The sequence below is a fragment of the Rhopilema esculentum genome, chromosome 7 (assembly GCF_057945365.1).
Source record: "Rhopilema esculentum isolate cy_ngs chromosome 7, ASM5794536v1, whole genome shotgun sequence".
Lineage (NCBI taxonomy): Eukaryota > Metazoa > Cnidaria > Scyphozoa > Rhizostomeae > Rhizostomatidae > Rhopilema > Rhopilema esculentum.
Window position 1 is genome coordinate 9,437,235 of NC_142821.1, and position 16,014 is coordinate 9,453,248.

General features: G+C 35.2%; 1 protein-coding gene across 1 annotated transcript in view; it reads right to left on the reverse strand.

Annotated features, from left to right (window-relative positions):
- LOC135683801 (uncharacterized) overlaps positions 1-14,037 on the reverse strand; it is a 24,268-nt gene extending 10,231 nt beyond the window's left edge. The window contains exons 1-3 of the mRNA XM_065199149.2: positions 13,803-14,037; positions 5,685-5,945; positions 596-677 (exon numbers count right to left, since the gene is read on the reverse strand). Of these exons, the coding sequence (XP_065055221.2) occupies positions 596-677; positions 5,685-5,945; positions 13,803-13,844 (385 nt within the window). The 5' untranslated portion in view covers positions 13,845-14,037. The remainder of the gene's footprint in view (positions 1-595; positions 678-5,684; positions 5,946-13,802) is intronic.
- Positions 14,038-16,014: the final 1,977 nt, after the last annotated feature.

Below are 16,014 nucleotides of genomic sequence, written 5' to 3' on the forward strand. Positions count from 1 at the left end.
CATTCGTTTGCGAAAGACAAAGCACACACAAATAAAACATCAGGCTAAAAACGCAGTTTAAAGATTAATGCAACAGTATTGAAAATACTTCAATAAAAGCATCACTTCGGGATGTATCCAACTGAATTAAAACCCAATCAAGCAATTGATGACTGATTAAACCGTGATGGTTCTCAAAAATCTGAAAGAGTTTATTGCATTTGGGTGACCGACAAATGATAAAAGAGGCATTTTTAGAATAAATATTTTCAAGGAAACAGTAAAGAAATTTTATAGAAAATTTCAACATGACTTATACTAAATTAAGAGACAGAACGTGGGGATCCGTAGCATTCTAGATGCTTTTGGGATCTTTCAAAAAACCTGCTAGCATCGACCATGTGGGTTACAATGTCTGCAAACTGGCAAGACGAAAAAACCAAGGAGATCCATTTTCAATGAAAGCTCTCAAAAATCAACACGCTTAAGTGGCGGGGTTAGAGATCTAATCATGCCATTTCAAGTTTAAGGTCTCTACAAACGGGGTAAAATAAGGCATGTAGAGTTTAAAACGTGAAAGTGGTGTAGAAAAAGAAAATTCCAAAGCATCATTTACCCAGCCTGTGATTTCTGATTTCCCGGATGCGAGCACGAATCTTTTTCCGTTTGTCTGTTTCTGTGAATGGCGTCTCATTAAGCTACAAAAACAAACATATTAACAATAAACGTTAATGAAATTGAAAATGCAGTTATTTTACATCTTACAGGTGTACCTTAAGCAACATACGACCATTGCAAAAAAACTTGGAACACATAATACGAAAATTTACTGGTTGAAACTAGCAATCTCTCCCCTCTCTCTTTTAAAGTTATGGTACAATTAAATACATAAAAGGGCAAAACTTTTTTTCTTGATTAGTGAATTTCATCTAAGCCATATACAAAATAATTTTTCGGTGAAAGGGTGGTAGTTTTGGGAAATTTTTGTGTGCCTTGGACTACTACATAATATGGCTAACCATCTTTAAATTTTAATGTCAATAGGTAAGCAATTTACAGAAATATAATAGAAGACTTTTAAATGCAAGAATAAGAGCATAGCAAGTCAAAACAGATGTACTGCAAAGTCTGCCTAGACAGATTATGTGCTAAACCAGTTAGCTAAATCGTTCAAACGTTTCTAGATTTAGTACGAAGACAAAGCAGCCGAAGTAATGAGATGGTTGATCAAGAAGAAATAGAAAATGATGATCAGATGGTGCAGCTTGTCAGCAATGTCACGGATGATGCAAGTCGTGTCGAAAAAGAGGTTAAAAAGAAAGAGGTTTGGGGCATTGCCAAGGAAAATAGTGATGAAGAGGAGGAGGAAGATTTGGTAAATGATGGAGACGATAGAATCGGGATGCTAATCTGGATGCGATCTTCGAATTTATTCGGTGGGACTAGATATGGATCAAGACGGCTTCCACGTCAAAAAGAAAAACCCTGAATAGGCAAAACTCCTATAGACCGAAAAGTAAACATTACAGAAATGCATCTTACTTTCAGAAGACAGCCAATTGCTGTGGGGGGGGGGGGGGTCAAAGTGAGCTCCCAAGCATTATTCAATACTTAACTCCCTCCATTGCTGGCTAAATGATTGACTCAACTCTAAGTCAATCACGACGGCATCGATTCAATAATGAACTGCACAAACAAGGGTTAAATGTAAAATACTGAATGTTTAGACATGAGAAATGAAAAGCAGATTAATGGAGTAACTGAAACAATGTGATTGTTCTTGCAAACAAAATAACTTTATTGCGTCAATATGCAATCGACATTCATTCGCATCGCATTCCTTGCAGCTCAAGAATCTGTTTACGCGTATAATGGAAGTTGCGAGAACATGCAAAGACAAATCTACAAAGGCAGTCACTTAGCAAGAAACAAAAACAATGCAAGGTTCAAACGAAGATAAACACGCACCACAGTCCAAAGGAACTGATTAAGCAGCAGAAAACCGGGAATGATAAGAAAATAATTTTTGCAGATAAAATAGTTGACAACAAAGATACGAAACCACAATATCGTTAAGTATTAAACTAACATGCAAGATATAGTTAACAGACAGAGGCTTAACAAAGCTATAAAAAAGCGTTAGTGTATTTTCTAAGAGCATAGGGGTCAGCAAAGAAAAATGTACAACGAAATACCGAGAAGTATAAAGTAGTGTTATAAAAATGAAAAAAAAATCAAAAAAAGGAAATAATTTGTGGAAGCATCTAAACTTATATTGATCTTGATTCCATAAGTATAAAATGCAGCGATTAGAAAAGCGGGCTATAACGTAATTACATTGAGCTACATTTTCGTTTTTCAAGAACAAGATAATTTTGCCAAAGTTAGATGTTCTTAATTTTTTTCAATAATTTGAGGCATCAGTGTTCAAAATGTTGTTAACATTTCAGCATCGATTGCTCTACAACTATAGTCTATAAATTAAAATCTCTTAATAATTGTTCATGGCATTTTTTCCCCAAAAGCTATGTCGACAACAGGAAGCAAAACAGCGAGTAAAAACCGCCATTTTGAAAATTTATATTAAGAGTAACACATAAACCTGGAAAGCATTTAAGTATTTCTAGGATTTGATGGACCTGGCAGTACCCAGAAATTAGTATTAGTACAATCTAATATTAAGCAATTGCAAGTTTTTTAATATTAAAACTTCAGGACTACGATTGTTTTTCCAACCGAGCTTTTTATCTTCGATTAATATCCGTTATGGATTGTTTAAAGAAGAGTATACACCTTACCTAGGCCACAATTGTGATGCAAAGTCAATGCAAGGAGTGCCACAAAAATCTTTAAACCAGCCTTTCGGTTATGGCCTTTTTATCAAAATCTCAGAATGAAATAGAAGCAAGACAAATCTTAAAACCATAGAAAAGAATAAAACCTATATTGCCATGTTAATGCAGTTGAGATAACCACGCAAATTCCAAAGGGCTTTGAACGACTGTCTTGCACGAATGAAGGGAGCACTGTCTGAGCTGAGATAATCTACGACAGCTTTGATTGGATCTGAAAACATAGTGTGTCGGATACAGCAATGCAACGAAGCAAAACAACAAGTGTCGTCCACGAGTCGCGATCAATCCTAGATGTAATTAACTACACAGGATTAAAAGAAATTAACCAACGTAATGGTCTTAGTTTAACAGAGGGATTTCTGAAAGTTAACGACCCACGACCAATTCTCTCAAAGTAAATATAGGAGGAGGACAGCACCGTAGTGACAAAATCCTGTAACTTCAAGCAGCTTAACTCCTAGACTTCATCGCTTCCTGTGAGATACTGAAAACATAATTGTTCCACCAACTCAAATTTTAAGGGATCAAAACATGATCCAGCAAAACATGCCGCAGGGAAAATGCTCCTCCACAGTTGCTTTCTCGCTAAAAAACTTTGTTACTCCTGTGTTTCAGCGTCTGTGACGTCATTATTATGGTTGGTGAAGAACAATTTTCTACGTGAGTAGCAGTCATAATTTCAATTAAAGCCGCGAGCGTTATAAAATATTTAAGCGTACGTTTAAAAAGTCGTTGGCAGTTAAGGGAAGTTGAAGGAGTGGATTAAAAACATAAATGAAACTGGATGGAAGGAAATTGTAAAACGAGCGCGAGACGGGAGTGGTACTGTTAATAACTTTTATTGAAAGCCTTGGAGAGCTTATAAGACTGCTTATATCCAAGGAGTTTATCTGTTAAAAGAGCAAGTAAAAGAAACAGCCCAACCTTTTCCTAAAAGATAGAATTGGGTTGTGAACACGCTTAATAAAGAAAGAGTTTAGTAAGATAACCAATGCAAATACATACACCGACTCATATCTAATATATATTGAAAGATATATTGTAAAAAGAATTTTCTCATTGGGTATTCACGACATAGAAAGAGTTCCAAAAGCTACCAGAATCTACGAGAACCTAGGTATACTTGTCAATGGCACCAGGTAACTCACTGATTCCACAACTGGAGAAAAAGACACTCCTTTACACAAAGGACAGAGCAAAGACGTGGCTAAGAGTGTGCACCTGTAAATAGAGTGTGTGGCATTAATATCGGGGCGCACATTCTCATCTCAACTCCAAAATCCGGAAATTTTCTGCAGTTTACCTTCAAAGCTGATACATTCCTGGGTAATCCCAATTAAGTCTAGAAGTAATTACTGAATAGGCCACGACTCCTGCCCCCGAAGCTACCTTACAGATATTACATTTCCAAGATTCACTTAATAATTCAACACGGGTAAAGTTACAGCTTGGCACAAAGGAAGCCATTGACAGGATCAACAATCCTTGCCACTTTAGCTTTATATGAACGACAGTTGATTAAGTTATTAGATCATTCTGTCTCTTTCAGGTAATTCTCAAATTCCTTCAAAACACGGACGCGTGTAAGGAGCAGATTGAGAAAAGCCGCAGCCTGCCCTGGAATAGAAGATGCAAAGAGGAGATAATTGCTAAGACGCTAACGATAACGACCAGGTGGTCGAGCAGTCCTGTTATTCATCTGATATGTACAAAATACAAAAGTTTGCTGTATACTATTATAGTTCTGGACATTAATGAATGGGGTCTTAGTTGGCGAGGTGCATTTAAACCATTAATTCGTTCTTAATATCTACTGGCACCCCATCTATATCTTTATACCCCATCTAGATGTTTATACTGCATTATGACTTCGAGAATCTATCCTTGATGCATTTACAATTATCCTCAAAGTATTTGCCATTCTATTGCTATCCTTGAGATTTCCAAAAAAGCAATTTTCCTTTCACAGATCTCCGGATTCTTTACAGCGGACATTCTACAAAACAATCAACTAGGTAGTGTATTTTTATTTAACATTAACTTCTCGTTTACTGCTTATAATACAGAATTCACTGACAATAACGCCTATAGAGATACGAGGGACAAACCAAAACCATATGGCGCTCAATACAATACTGAAATTCAGATGCTAAAAACCCCTAAGTAATCTCTTAACAACAATCAAATGTCTGTCATTACTACAACGTTGCTTGAAAATGTCAATCCTACCTCTACAGGTCTACGTTCTCTTCTTTAAAAACCAGATAACTTTTGCCACATCTAACGCTGTCCTTATTTTGAAATTGTTTGCTGGACCAGCGAGTAATTGTTGCGAATGATATTTTAACAATTATGTTTTGTTAACATTAGATCGATTTTTGATAATTTTCGCCTGAGGCCGGCCATGCACTTTTATGTGATTCGTATTTTTCTTGAACTAAGCCTCGGCGTTCTTAAAAAGTGTGTTTTTACAGAAAAAAGAGTGAAGTATTCTACAAAAAACATTTTTGCCACTAGCATATGAGCTAAATTTAATTCAGATCGTATGTGACTTCATTCTCTTGCGCAACCGGCACGCTTTGCGACGAAAATTCAAAGAACCGGCCTAATATCCTGGTGCATTCGAATAAAAAACACAGTCAATTTCTGAAGACAACTGCCGCTAAGCATGCCGGTTGGGCAAGAGCCTTTAAAGTTTCATTGTGCATACAAGCTGGAGCCCGAGGCTAGAAGAGCTTTAGAATAGCTCCCCAGTGGCGAATAGATGTTATATCACGTGACAATGTTCCGCTGCAATAGACAGGTAAGACAAATAGGCTTGTCGATTAGAAGCAAAGTCTGAAGACTCACCAAAGCTTGTAGTTCCTCTTCCGTCTCAATATGATATATCCCATAAGCGTCTTCATCGTCGTCATTTTTATTCACACTTTCTTTCTTTCCAATGTTTCCTATCGATGTATCAACACCATTCGATAACGCAGTTTTGTCTCTACCAGGACGGTAGTCGGTTGCAGTAACCTTCTTAATTTCCTCTTCGAATTTTTTGTTCCGCAGTTCTCGCAGCTGCTTTCGGATTTCTCTTCTCTCTTCAATATTTTCCGTATCCTCAAGCTAAAAAATAATCATTTTAAATCTGATATGCCATAGAAATCAGTTTACAAGGGACACGATAAACTTTTAAAAGTTTCCAAGCCTTAAAAGTTTATAACACTTTTGAAAGCGATGAGCATTATCTTCTGCTATAAGTATGTATGTAGATGTGCTTAAAATGAATAAAAAATATTTTTTTAACAAAAACTTTGAAGTTCTGCAAGTATTATTAGAAGTTCCAGGCAATGAGTTATTTCAAAGTTCGATTCAGATTTCAGCAGCAAAATTTAATTGACTTGTAAGATTGCAATTTCTCTCTACAATATTGAAACTTTTAAAGGCAATAGACAGTTATTTGATTGGCTTAAGCCATCTGTCAATAAATATTAACCAATCAATGAAGGTGTGAGAGGAATCATGCTCACTGATTGGTCAATTTTTGATTGAAAGATAGCTTAAGCCCTTTTAGTGTTTGTCTATTGCCTTTTAACAACAATGTTTTTGACACACAAAACAAACTTCAAAAGGCGTCATTCGGGATTCAATTACTTAGAGAAAGATTTTTAAGGTGACTGTGCAGGAAATCAACAATAGATACAACACTTCACAACAAAACTCCTGGACGTGATAGGCCGACAGACGAACATTTCTGGAGTTAGGGGAAGGCGGGAAGAAAAAGGATAAAAATGAGCGAAAAGTGACTGTTAATACACCACTAAACTGCCAGTAGTACAACAAAAGAGGCAAAAGTGGTTATTTTCCTGTAAAAACAGAACACAGTTTTAATATAGCTACAGATAGCAGCAAAAATTAAGGAAACGAAATTTAATGTTAGTTTGATAAACATTACACGGTTGGAGTGTTGAAATCCAACAGCGCAAACAAATAAACACGCAGTCTATTGAGGTGGCTCGTTACTGTGTTTAAGCAGTTACTTGATACTGACTGAAATAAGAAAAACAACTAAAAACTTTATGGGCACCCGGCAGGGTACTGGGAAAAGTCTATCGGCTTCGAAATAACCGTTTCATGTTCATCAGCTAAAAATTCTTAAGAAGAGTTTGATTATGTGAATACGAATAATACTCAACAGCCAATGAAATCCCTGTGAATTGACAACGACGAAGCAACATAAGTAGATTGAATAACCCAAAAAGCTATTATTAATAGGTACATTAAAACCTGCTTTTTACTGGATGGCCTAAATGACTATCTACGTAGATGTAACCGAATATATCATACTATGAAGTTTTCATCATACTGTTGGTAAATCTATTAAGTTGTAACGTGTTAAAGATCTATCGATAGTTTTTACACATCTAACTGCCTTCAGGCCTCCAATTTCGAGAAACATTTTTCTATGGTACCCGCTTCAGTAAAACGATCAAGGTAGGATCTCCCACTTATCAATTAAAACCAGTATTATTTAACTTGCCAGGGGATAGAAAATGTATCGATGCTGACAAAAACCTCTCTCCAATGATATCAGAACCATATCTCATCGTTGATGGCATTATCATCCACGTATAGGTAATAAATGCATTATTGCGCATGGACAATGCTTCGATTCAACACAAGGAAGCCATGGGTGTATCAGCATAACCACAAGATTCTTAACATTGTTCGAGGGTTTGCATTTTATCCAAAGCCATTAATGGAATCGTAATAAAAAATACATTCGCACATGATACCACGTCAATGATAACTGTCCGCCATACTAATGATACCCGTCCATCATATCGGTCATCAACTACCACCTTAATCAAGGGACAGTGAGTTGAAATATGCATGGGGGCTGGGCACCAAGCCTTTCGTGCCAAAAGCTTTGTGAAACCCTGAGGTTATTGAGATAGCGATGCAGCATAGAACTCATTGCACAATGAAAATTTGGTGTATGAAAACTTCGTTGAATCTTAGCAATTATTTATCTTCTCAAGTGTGCAAAAAGCTGTTAACAATTTCATGATGTGCAAATTTGCAAAAAGGCAAAATGAATGCATCTTGATCAGTCAAATCATAAAGCACAAAAAGCACACTTTCTTGAAGTTCAAACGCCACCTCTTCACAAAGATCCGTATTATATTCAATACATTATGAGTCAGAGGTCTTTCTATTAGTGAGAATTTAAGGGATAATTGTATTTTCTTGTTGTGACGCAACTGATAGCAAAATTTCAAGTTCATTTGACCACTTGCTCAGCTTTGCTCCGTCCTGCTCAACGATGTTTGACGGCGATAAAAAATATGGAGAGAGTCATTACACATTTCTTTTGTTCGAGGTGTTGTTGAGCGATGCTCAGATCGTTTGACCACCCTGTACTGGGCAACGCACTGTGCAGAGCTGAGCAAGATTTGCAGATGTTGTGTGTTGCTCAGTGCGATGTTTAGATAGTTTGACCGGGGCTTAACAAGCAAAACAACAGAAACGAACGGTAAACAGATTTAATAAAATTTAATTCGCTATTTTAATTGCCAGACAAATAAAGCGTAAGTCATAGGACCTAGTGGGTGATTTCCCCACAAGTTTGCATGTTGGAAGATCCCCTGATTATTAAGAAGGCGAGCCATTCGCAATGTTCCAAAAAATGCTGCTGGTAGCCTCGCTTTTAAAAAGAGGTCTTCAAAAAGCTTCACCAAATTGGCGCCAAAATAAAAAATCAGTGAAATCCGACAGTGAATAAAATTTCTTCCTTAGCATCAGTCTATTTTGGATTCTCCATTTTGAAATGTTTGAAATTTTGCGTGCCAGAAAGCACGCGATTTCTTGCTGTTGTCAGCACATTCAAATGTCCCCGTTTTTGGCGTTCATTTGCATGTTCGAATGCATCATTCACCGAAGCACAACAAAGTGCAAAGCAGGGAAACACAGGGTTACTATGTTTTCATACGAGGACTTAATATCGAAAAACACAACTGCAAAAAAGAACTGTTTGCAGAAAGAAATAATGTTTTCAAAATACAATACAACGCAACTGCTATAAACCTAATCGAAACCAATCTCCATTCGTGGCTATTACTATCAACTTGATAAATATATTATATGACCTTAAATCTCCCTCTTCCTTTAAATTCAAGCCAAATGCATAATTTACATCCTTCAAAATTAGTACCTTGGAAATTTCTTCATAAAACAGCCGATGAAAGAGCAAACTTTAAATGGAAATTTACCACAGACCCTCCACATAAAGTTTTTAAAGACATGAGTATTATCGTTTGTTTGTATGCTAACAGCGACAAAAAAGATATCAAAGAAGAAAAGATTAGTTTATTAAAAACAGCGGAAATATTTATCCTTATATTTACGTAGTAAATAGTGGAAGTATCATTATTACACGCCACATTGTTGCTTACAGACATAGCCTCGCGGGCAAAAATTTAATTGAGCTTATGTTTGTCTCAGTAACTCAGCTTTCTTTAATTCCTTTACTCAACTAGAAACAATTATTGCGTCTAGATCCTAAATTACTCGCATACTTTGTGGTTATTCAAAGGGTAATCATCATACGAGTCTGGGTGTTTCAAAGAAGAGAGCTAAGCATTGTGTCACAGGATAACTTTGTGTTTTTATTCTCCCCATTCATGACTTCTAAATGGGAAATGACATATCCTACAGACACTTTAGGCTCAAGTATAATAAATCCTGATCAATTTAATCAATGTTTGTTGTATTCCTATGTTTTTCACAGTGAGGGAAATAACAATCCTTTTCTAGGCCAACTTAATTCTAAAAAGGCCTATTGATTGTTCCAGTTCAGCAATTTCATTTACTCATCATCTTTTCAGTGACAAGAAAACTTTAGCAAGACTGGAACACCTAGGTTGATATCACATTTCAAAGGCTCTGAAGTTTCAAGGCTATCAGGTTCACAGTTTCAAGAATATAATTCCTGTAAGTTCTAAATATCTATATTAGGTGGAGTCACACATGAGACATCTCCTTATAATAGGTCTATCCCCATAATTCCTTTGTAAATTACACTAGGTAGTCATAATCCATTTGTACAGTATGTATAAGGATTCCTCTTTAACAATTGCATCTAAGCAACACCAGTGCGATTTGTGGTGGGCCAACTTTGGCAAAATGCCAAAGCAACATGCCAAAACAGCTTGGAAGAATTGCTTGTCCCCTTTTTGCTACAAATACTTGCTGTTCAATATACACAATTAAAATAAGTTACTCCTGACTTTTGAAAATAATTATCTACAAAAGAATTGTGACTCTTTAAAACTGTTGTATAAGAAACTAGATCTTTCAACAGCATTGTCTAAAATATTTTAATAAGTTAAATAAGTGAAATAAGTGAAATCAGCATTATGTTTAATGTTCAATATTAAGTATTAAAGGAGGCAGAGGCTTCATTCTTGAATAAGTCTCAAATATAGCCAAGTATTAAAAAGAAAAATTAGACTAAATGAACTTTGAATATTCAGTTTATCTAACAAAATATACTGCACTCCTTAAAATAATTTTATTAACACTGTCATCACAAGGTGAAGTTGAAATTAGATTATTAATTTTATTTAGCTATATATATACCATTCTTTAAATGCTATTTCTGTTACTGCTGCTTACCTTTATCAATATATTTCATGAAGCAAACTCAATAACTTTTTAAAAAAAATTGCAGTAAGTACCTGAATTAGAGTCACAAAAAAGTTGCCTGAAAAGTTACAACTGAAAGCACAGCTTAATTAACAGTTTTTGTGTATTACAGTCTAAAATTTATTTGGCTCTAACCAGTAGATGTGTGACTTTAAGCAAAGTGACTGTAACAAAGTTGACTGTATTTCAAAAAAATATAAAAATCATCACTGGTAGAATACATTTTCTGTGGCTTTTATGTTTACAAAAAGAATCTAACAGCAAACTTTGGGATTTTGAAAAGTTCTTAAAGCCCATATTGGTATGGATAATTTCAATAGTAGATAGGATAATTTTCAAGAATATAATTCCTGTAAGTTCTAAATATCTATATTAGGTGGAGTCACACATGAGACATCTCCTTATAATAGGTCTATCCCCATAATTCCTTTGTAAATTACACTAGGTAGTCATAATCCATTTGTACAGTATGTATAAGGATTCCTCTTTAACAATTGCATCTAAGCAACACCAGTGCGATTTGTGGTGGGCCAACTTTGGCAAAATGCCAAAGCAACATGCCAAAACAGCTTGGAAGAATTGCTTGTCCCCTTTTTGCTACAAATACTTGCTGTTCAATATACACAATTAAAATAAGTTACTCCTGACTTTTGAAAATAATTATCTACAAAAGAATTGTGACTCTTTAAAACTGTTGTATAAGAAACTAGATCTTTCAACAGCATTGTCTAAAATATTTTAATAAGTTAAATAAGTGAAATAAGTGAAATCAGCATTATGTTTAATGTTCAATATTAAGTATTAAAGGAGGCAGAGGCTTCATTCTTGAATAAGTCTCAAATATAGCCAAGTATTAAAAAGAAAAATTAGACTAAATGAACTTTGAATATTCAGTTTATCTAACAAAATATACTGCACTCCTTAAAATAATTTTATTAACACTGTCATCACAAGGTGAAGTTGAAATTAGATTATTAATTTTATTTAGCTATATATATACCATTCTTTAAATGCTATTTCTGTTACTGCTGCTTACCTTTATCAATATATTTCATGAAGCAAACTCAATAACTTTTTAAAAAAAATTGCAGTAAGTACCTGAATTAGAGTCACAAAAAAGTTGCCTGAAAAGTTACAACTGAAAGCACAGCTTAATTAACAGTTTTTGTGTATTACAGTCTAAAATTTATTTGGCTCTAACCAGTAGATGTGTGACTTTAAGCAAAGTGACTGTAACAAAGTTGACTGTATTTCAAAAAAATATAAAAATCATCACTGGTAGAATACATTTTCTGTGGCTTTTATGTTTACAAAAAGAATCTAACAGCAAACTTTGGGATTTTGAAAAGTTCTTAAAGCCCATATTGGTATGGATAATTTCAATAGTAGATAGGATAATTTTTATTGCTTTTATCAGTCTCACTAAAACCATAAATATTTAATGATGTAAAATTGAGAACTCTCCCATATTCTTCAGCTACAAGTAAGTCTGTATGACTGTTCCCAAGAAAACTGAGTAAATCAAACAGATCAAAGTTCTGCCGAACAAGAAGTGTTTTAAAGATCTTTTATTTGATCAAGATACATATCTGGAAACAGTTTTTAATATAATAGCACTAGCAACTATGGTAATGTGATAATTTTATCTTAAGTGATAAAAAAAAATTTCAAATTTTTTGCATTTCAGGCAAAGGATACTTAGAAAGTAACTGGACCAAATGAATTAAGACAAACTATTTTGCTTTGGAATGAAATCAAAATTAATCTACTGCTGAGAATTTATATCAATTTGTTCCAATTCTTTCAAAATATATTAATCAACAGGGAGGGTCTGGCCTTCATCAGAAGTGCTGGTTTTCAAGAAGCCCCTTCTTTAAAATATAATCAATTAAATTGAAATATATAGCACCCACTATCATGATGGCTGCTTATTCAGTAAAAAAATTCAAGTAAAAGTTTTTGAAAATTATAAAAGTTCACAAAAGCTATTTATTTTCAAATACTTTGGACTTCTACTAAAAAAAATTAAACACTTTGCCCATTCTACAAATTCAGTTATAAAGCAAGTTTTGAAAAAACAAAACAGGGCATTTAATAGTGCTTCAGGATAAGCCTTAATGTCTAAATCAACAACTTTAATTAACACATTGTGAATTCTTTACCAGCTAAGATCTTGCAAGCCCTATAAAGTAAACAGCAACAATCAATCCCTACATTTTTCTTTTCAAAACTAAGCTTCTTGAATGCAAACTTTGGAATTCTCTTTAAATGGAATTTGGAATCGGATTCAAAGATCGTGAATAGTAATTATCCAGTGTCTCAAGTCAGTTAAAACTTGCTTTGGAGGTTTAGCTCTTAACAATGGTTTTTCAATGCTAAGTAATCTAAAATCGTCAATGATCCTAAAAACAAACTGGGATGGAAGGACAATACTCAAATTGTAAGATTGTGGCTCTACACGCACCAGTGCAATATCAATTGTCTGGTTTATGCATCCCTGTGGTAGGCTGCCTCAGCAGCACCCACCCATAAAACAATATTGACGAGGCTCAAAAATGTACCTTTTCTTATATATTTCCACAATAAAATCAGAATTCTACTTGAAACATCAAAATTATAATATCAACAAGTGCTTAATATTTTCTTAACAACAAAACTGGATTACTTCTCAATGAAGTTTGAATAAGCACCCCAATCCTGCTCATCTCGAACAAATTTCACAACGATCGGTGTGGCTAGTCCACCACAGCCTTAATAGTAAACAATGCTCCTTCGAGATATTACAAAAACTGTTGAATTTCCAGTTTGGCTACCTAATAAACTCTTAGACACACGTAATTGTTGCAATCTAGACAAAGTGATTTAAAAGTGGCAAAAAATTGAACAGGCATGTACGTTGTAATTAAATGAAATGACACCTTCTATCACTTTAATTTTTATACCAAGGATTTGCAGATGGATGTAGGGAAGGGTAAATAAAAACAAGTTTGTGGTTCCAAAATTTCAAAATCATCCAAAACTGGGAAATATACCATTTTATAAAATGCACGGTGATGCAAACCACACCGCTCGCGTGATGGGCCTAGTCAAACGGACAGAGCAAAAGTCAACTTAATCACGATAGATATTCTTTCCTAGACAACAACCCTACATTAAGGCAGATTATGAAGAAATCTTACGACTGAGAAGACAATCCGGCTAATTTATTGCTGAATATAGGATCTGTTTACACGCAGTTGCAAGCGGAAAGGGCAGACAAACCGTGGAAAAGTTTACCTTTTTCTTCAGCTGAGCCTCGACGGCATCCAAAGAACCCATCTTGCTCTCCTGAAATGGCACTGAAAATTGCAATGACCAGATTCTGCTGTACAACTTTTCGTCCTCCTCTTTTCAAAATCGTATATACTAAAAGTATGCGAAAGTATTAACAAACGACGTGAAACCTGGGTTGCTTTTCAAAAATATGACTACCCAGGGTGATTACAATTGTGCTAATGCCTGGAATGGCTCTCCTTCAGTGAGGGCCGTGAGCCTTTGACCGCCAACAGATAGTCTCAGGATATAGTTTCGAGAAATGCAACTTTTGCTTGCATTTTGTCTGCATAGAATCAAAATCAAACAGCTTTGTAATAATGAACAAAAATGAGGTATTTTCAGCATCTAGAATAAGTTATTCAAGACTTTAGAAAGTCCTACTTTCAGGCAAATATGCATCTACAAATATGCGATATGTATACCCACCCGAGGAGCAAATCACTCCAAGAAAATCTTGTACACCTTTTGTGAAAATCCTATTGTTTTATCTGAAAATCCCCAGAAATCCTTTTGTTTTAGGGAAAATCTCGTACGCTATTTGCAAGAGTGAATTGCCCCTCGTACCCACCTTTCAAAACTTCCTTACTTTTGTCAAAATTTGTACCTAAGAAAATACATCCAAGAGAAATAAAAAAAGTTTTTATCATTCACATTAAAGCTGCAAAATATGAAATAAAGTACAAGTGCTTGAAACTATGAATGATGGATAATTGCTGCAAAAAGGATTATTCTTGCAAAAGATTAAAATTCCACTCCACACGATGCCGACGTTTTGACCTCAATCAGAAATATTTGCTTAAAGGTGAACTGACACGCAAAATTAACTTGACCTCAAATGAAAGCACATCGAGCAAAAATACCTGGTAAATTATTATTTTTTTAATATTCAACACAGTTTTCGAGTTATTGCGCGTCAAAGTTAGCCACCGAACATTTCCCGAGCACGGACGAGTTTGCCCGAGCCTTCCGCATAATCGCGACGTCACAAACACCATGTTCACATCACTTGAACAACACGGCAGTCTGGAGGGTGGTACTTTCATGACTTTGCGGATGAGCATCGATACATTAATTCAGTATGTTTTGGCTCCATTTCGACAATCTGATAGGAAAACAGATCATGACTCCTTTACAAACCGTTCATAATAAGATTTGCAAGAATATCGCATTATTCAACGCCTTTGAGGCCCTTCCTCCATCTTGCAGGACCCAGTGTGTGGCGGGCCAACATATCGAATAATGGTAGCGATGAAAATATTGGCAGGATTTTTTATTTTCTGGAAACCAAAGTAAAATACTTATATTTTGTTAAATACGGCTGCTGTTTGACTTATTTATCAGGGCTTCCCTCCTCCCCCCAAAAGTTAATCTCGGTCTTTGATCCTGGTTAACTTCAATATACGAAGTAAAGGTTTCGAATTAACGTCACTCATTTTCGGCATATTATTTATTCAATCACATGAAAGATTTTCAGGGGTTAAGCACCTGGTACGATCGCTTCGCTATTTGCAGGATAACAACTTAGTAAAATTTTCATCTCCCAGGCCGCTGCCCTCCTGTAACTCGAGTGAACCGATGAGTTTGCAAACCCAAAATAAAATAACGTTCATGATTTATATGGATGTATATCGAAGTAATAATATATTGAATTTATTCGAAAAAGAAGCTAGATTCATGATAAAATGAAAAGATTCTTACATTCGTCCGCATGATTGACTTCAGAATTGAGAATTTCTTCGAGCAGCTAAAAGTGCCTATTCCTTCCAAAGATAAATTCCCTCCTAATATAACGCAGTACCAGCCAGCACATATCCTTCGTACATTTCATTAGCCTCGAATTTTCATGAATCTTGGATCAAAGGCTACGTATATCTCCTCGAATAGTAACTGAACAAGATGAACTGAACTGTCCAGTCCATGCGTGATTTCCATTCAAGGAATCAAAACATGGTGTTTGTGACGTCACACGCACTGGGTCACATGAAATGCCGACAATGGTCGAGCACTCGACGATAATTTCATGACATTTAGAGCGGAAATGCGTCAAAACGGACAATAATAATTAACCGAAAACTTGAAATTAAGATTCCATGCATCGTTTTCTGCATTATATCAAAAAATAGTTTTGCGTGTCAGTTCACCTTTAAATGTTGGAATACAATAAAGTCTTAAG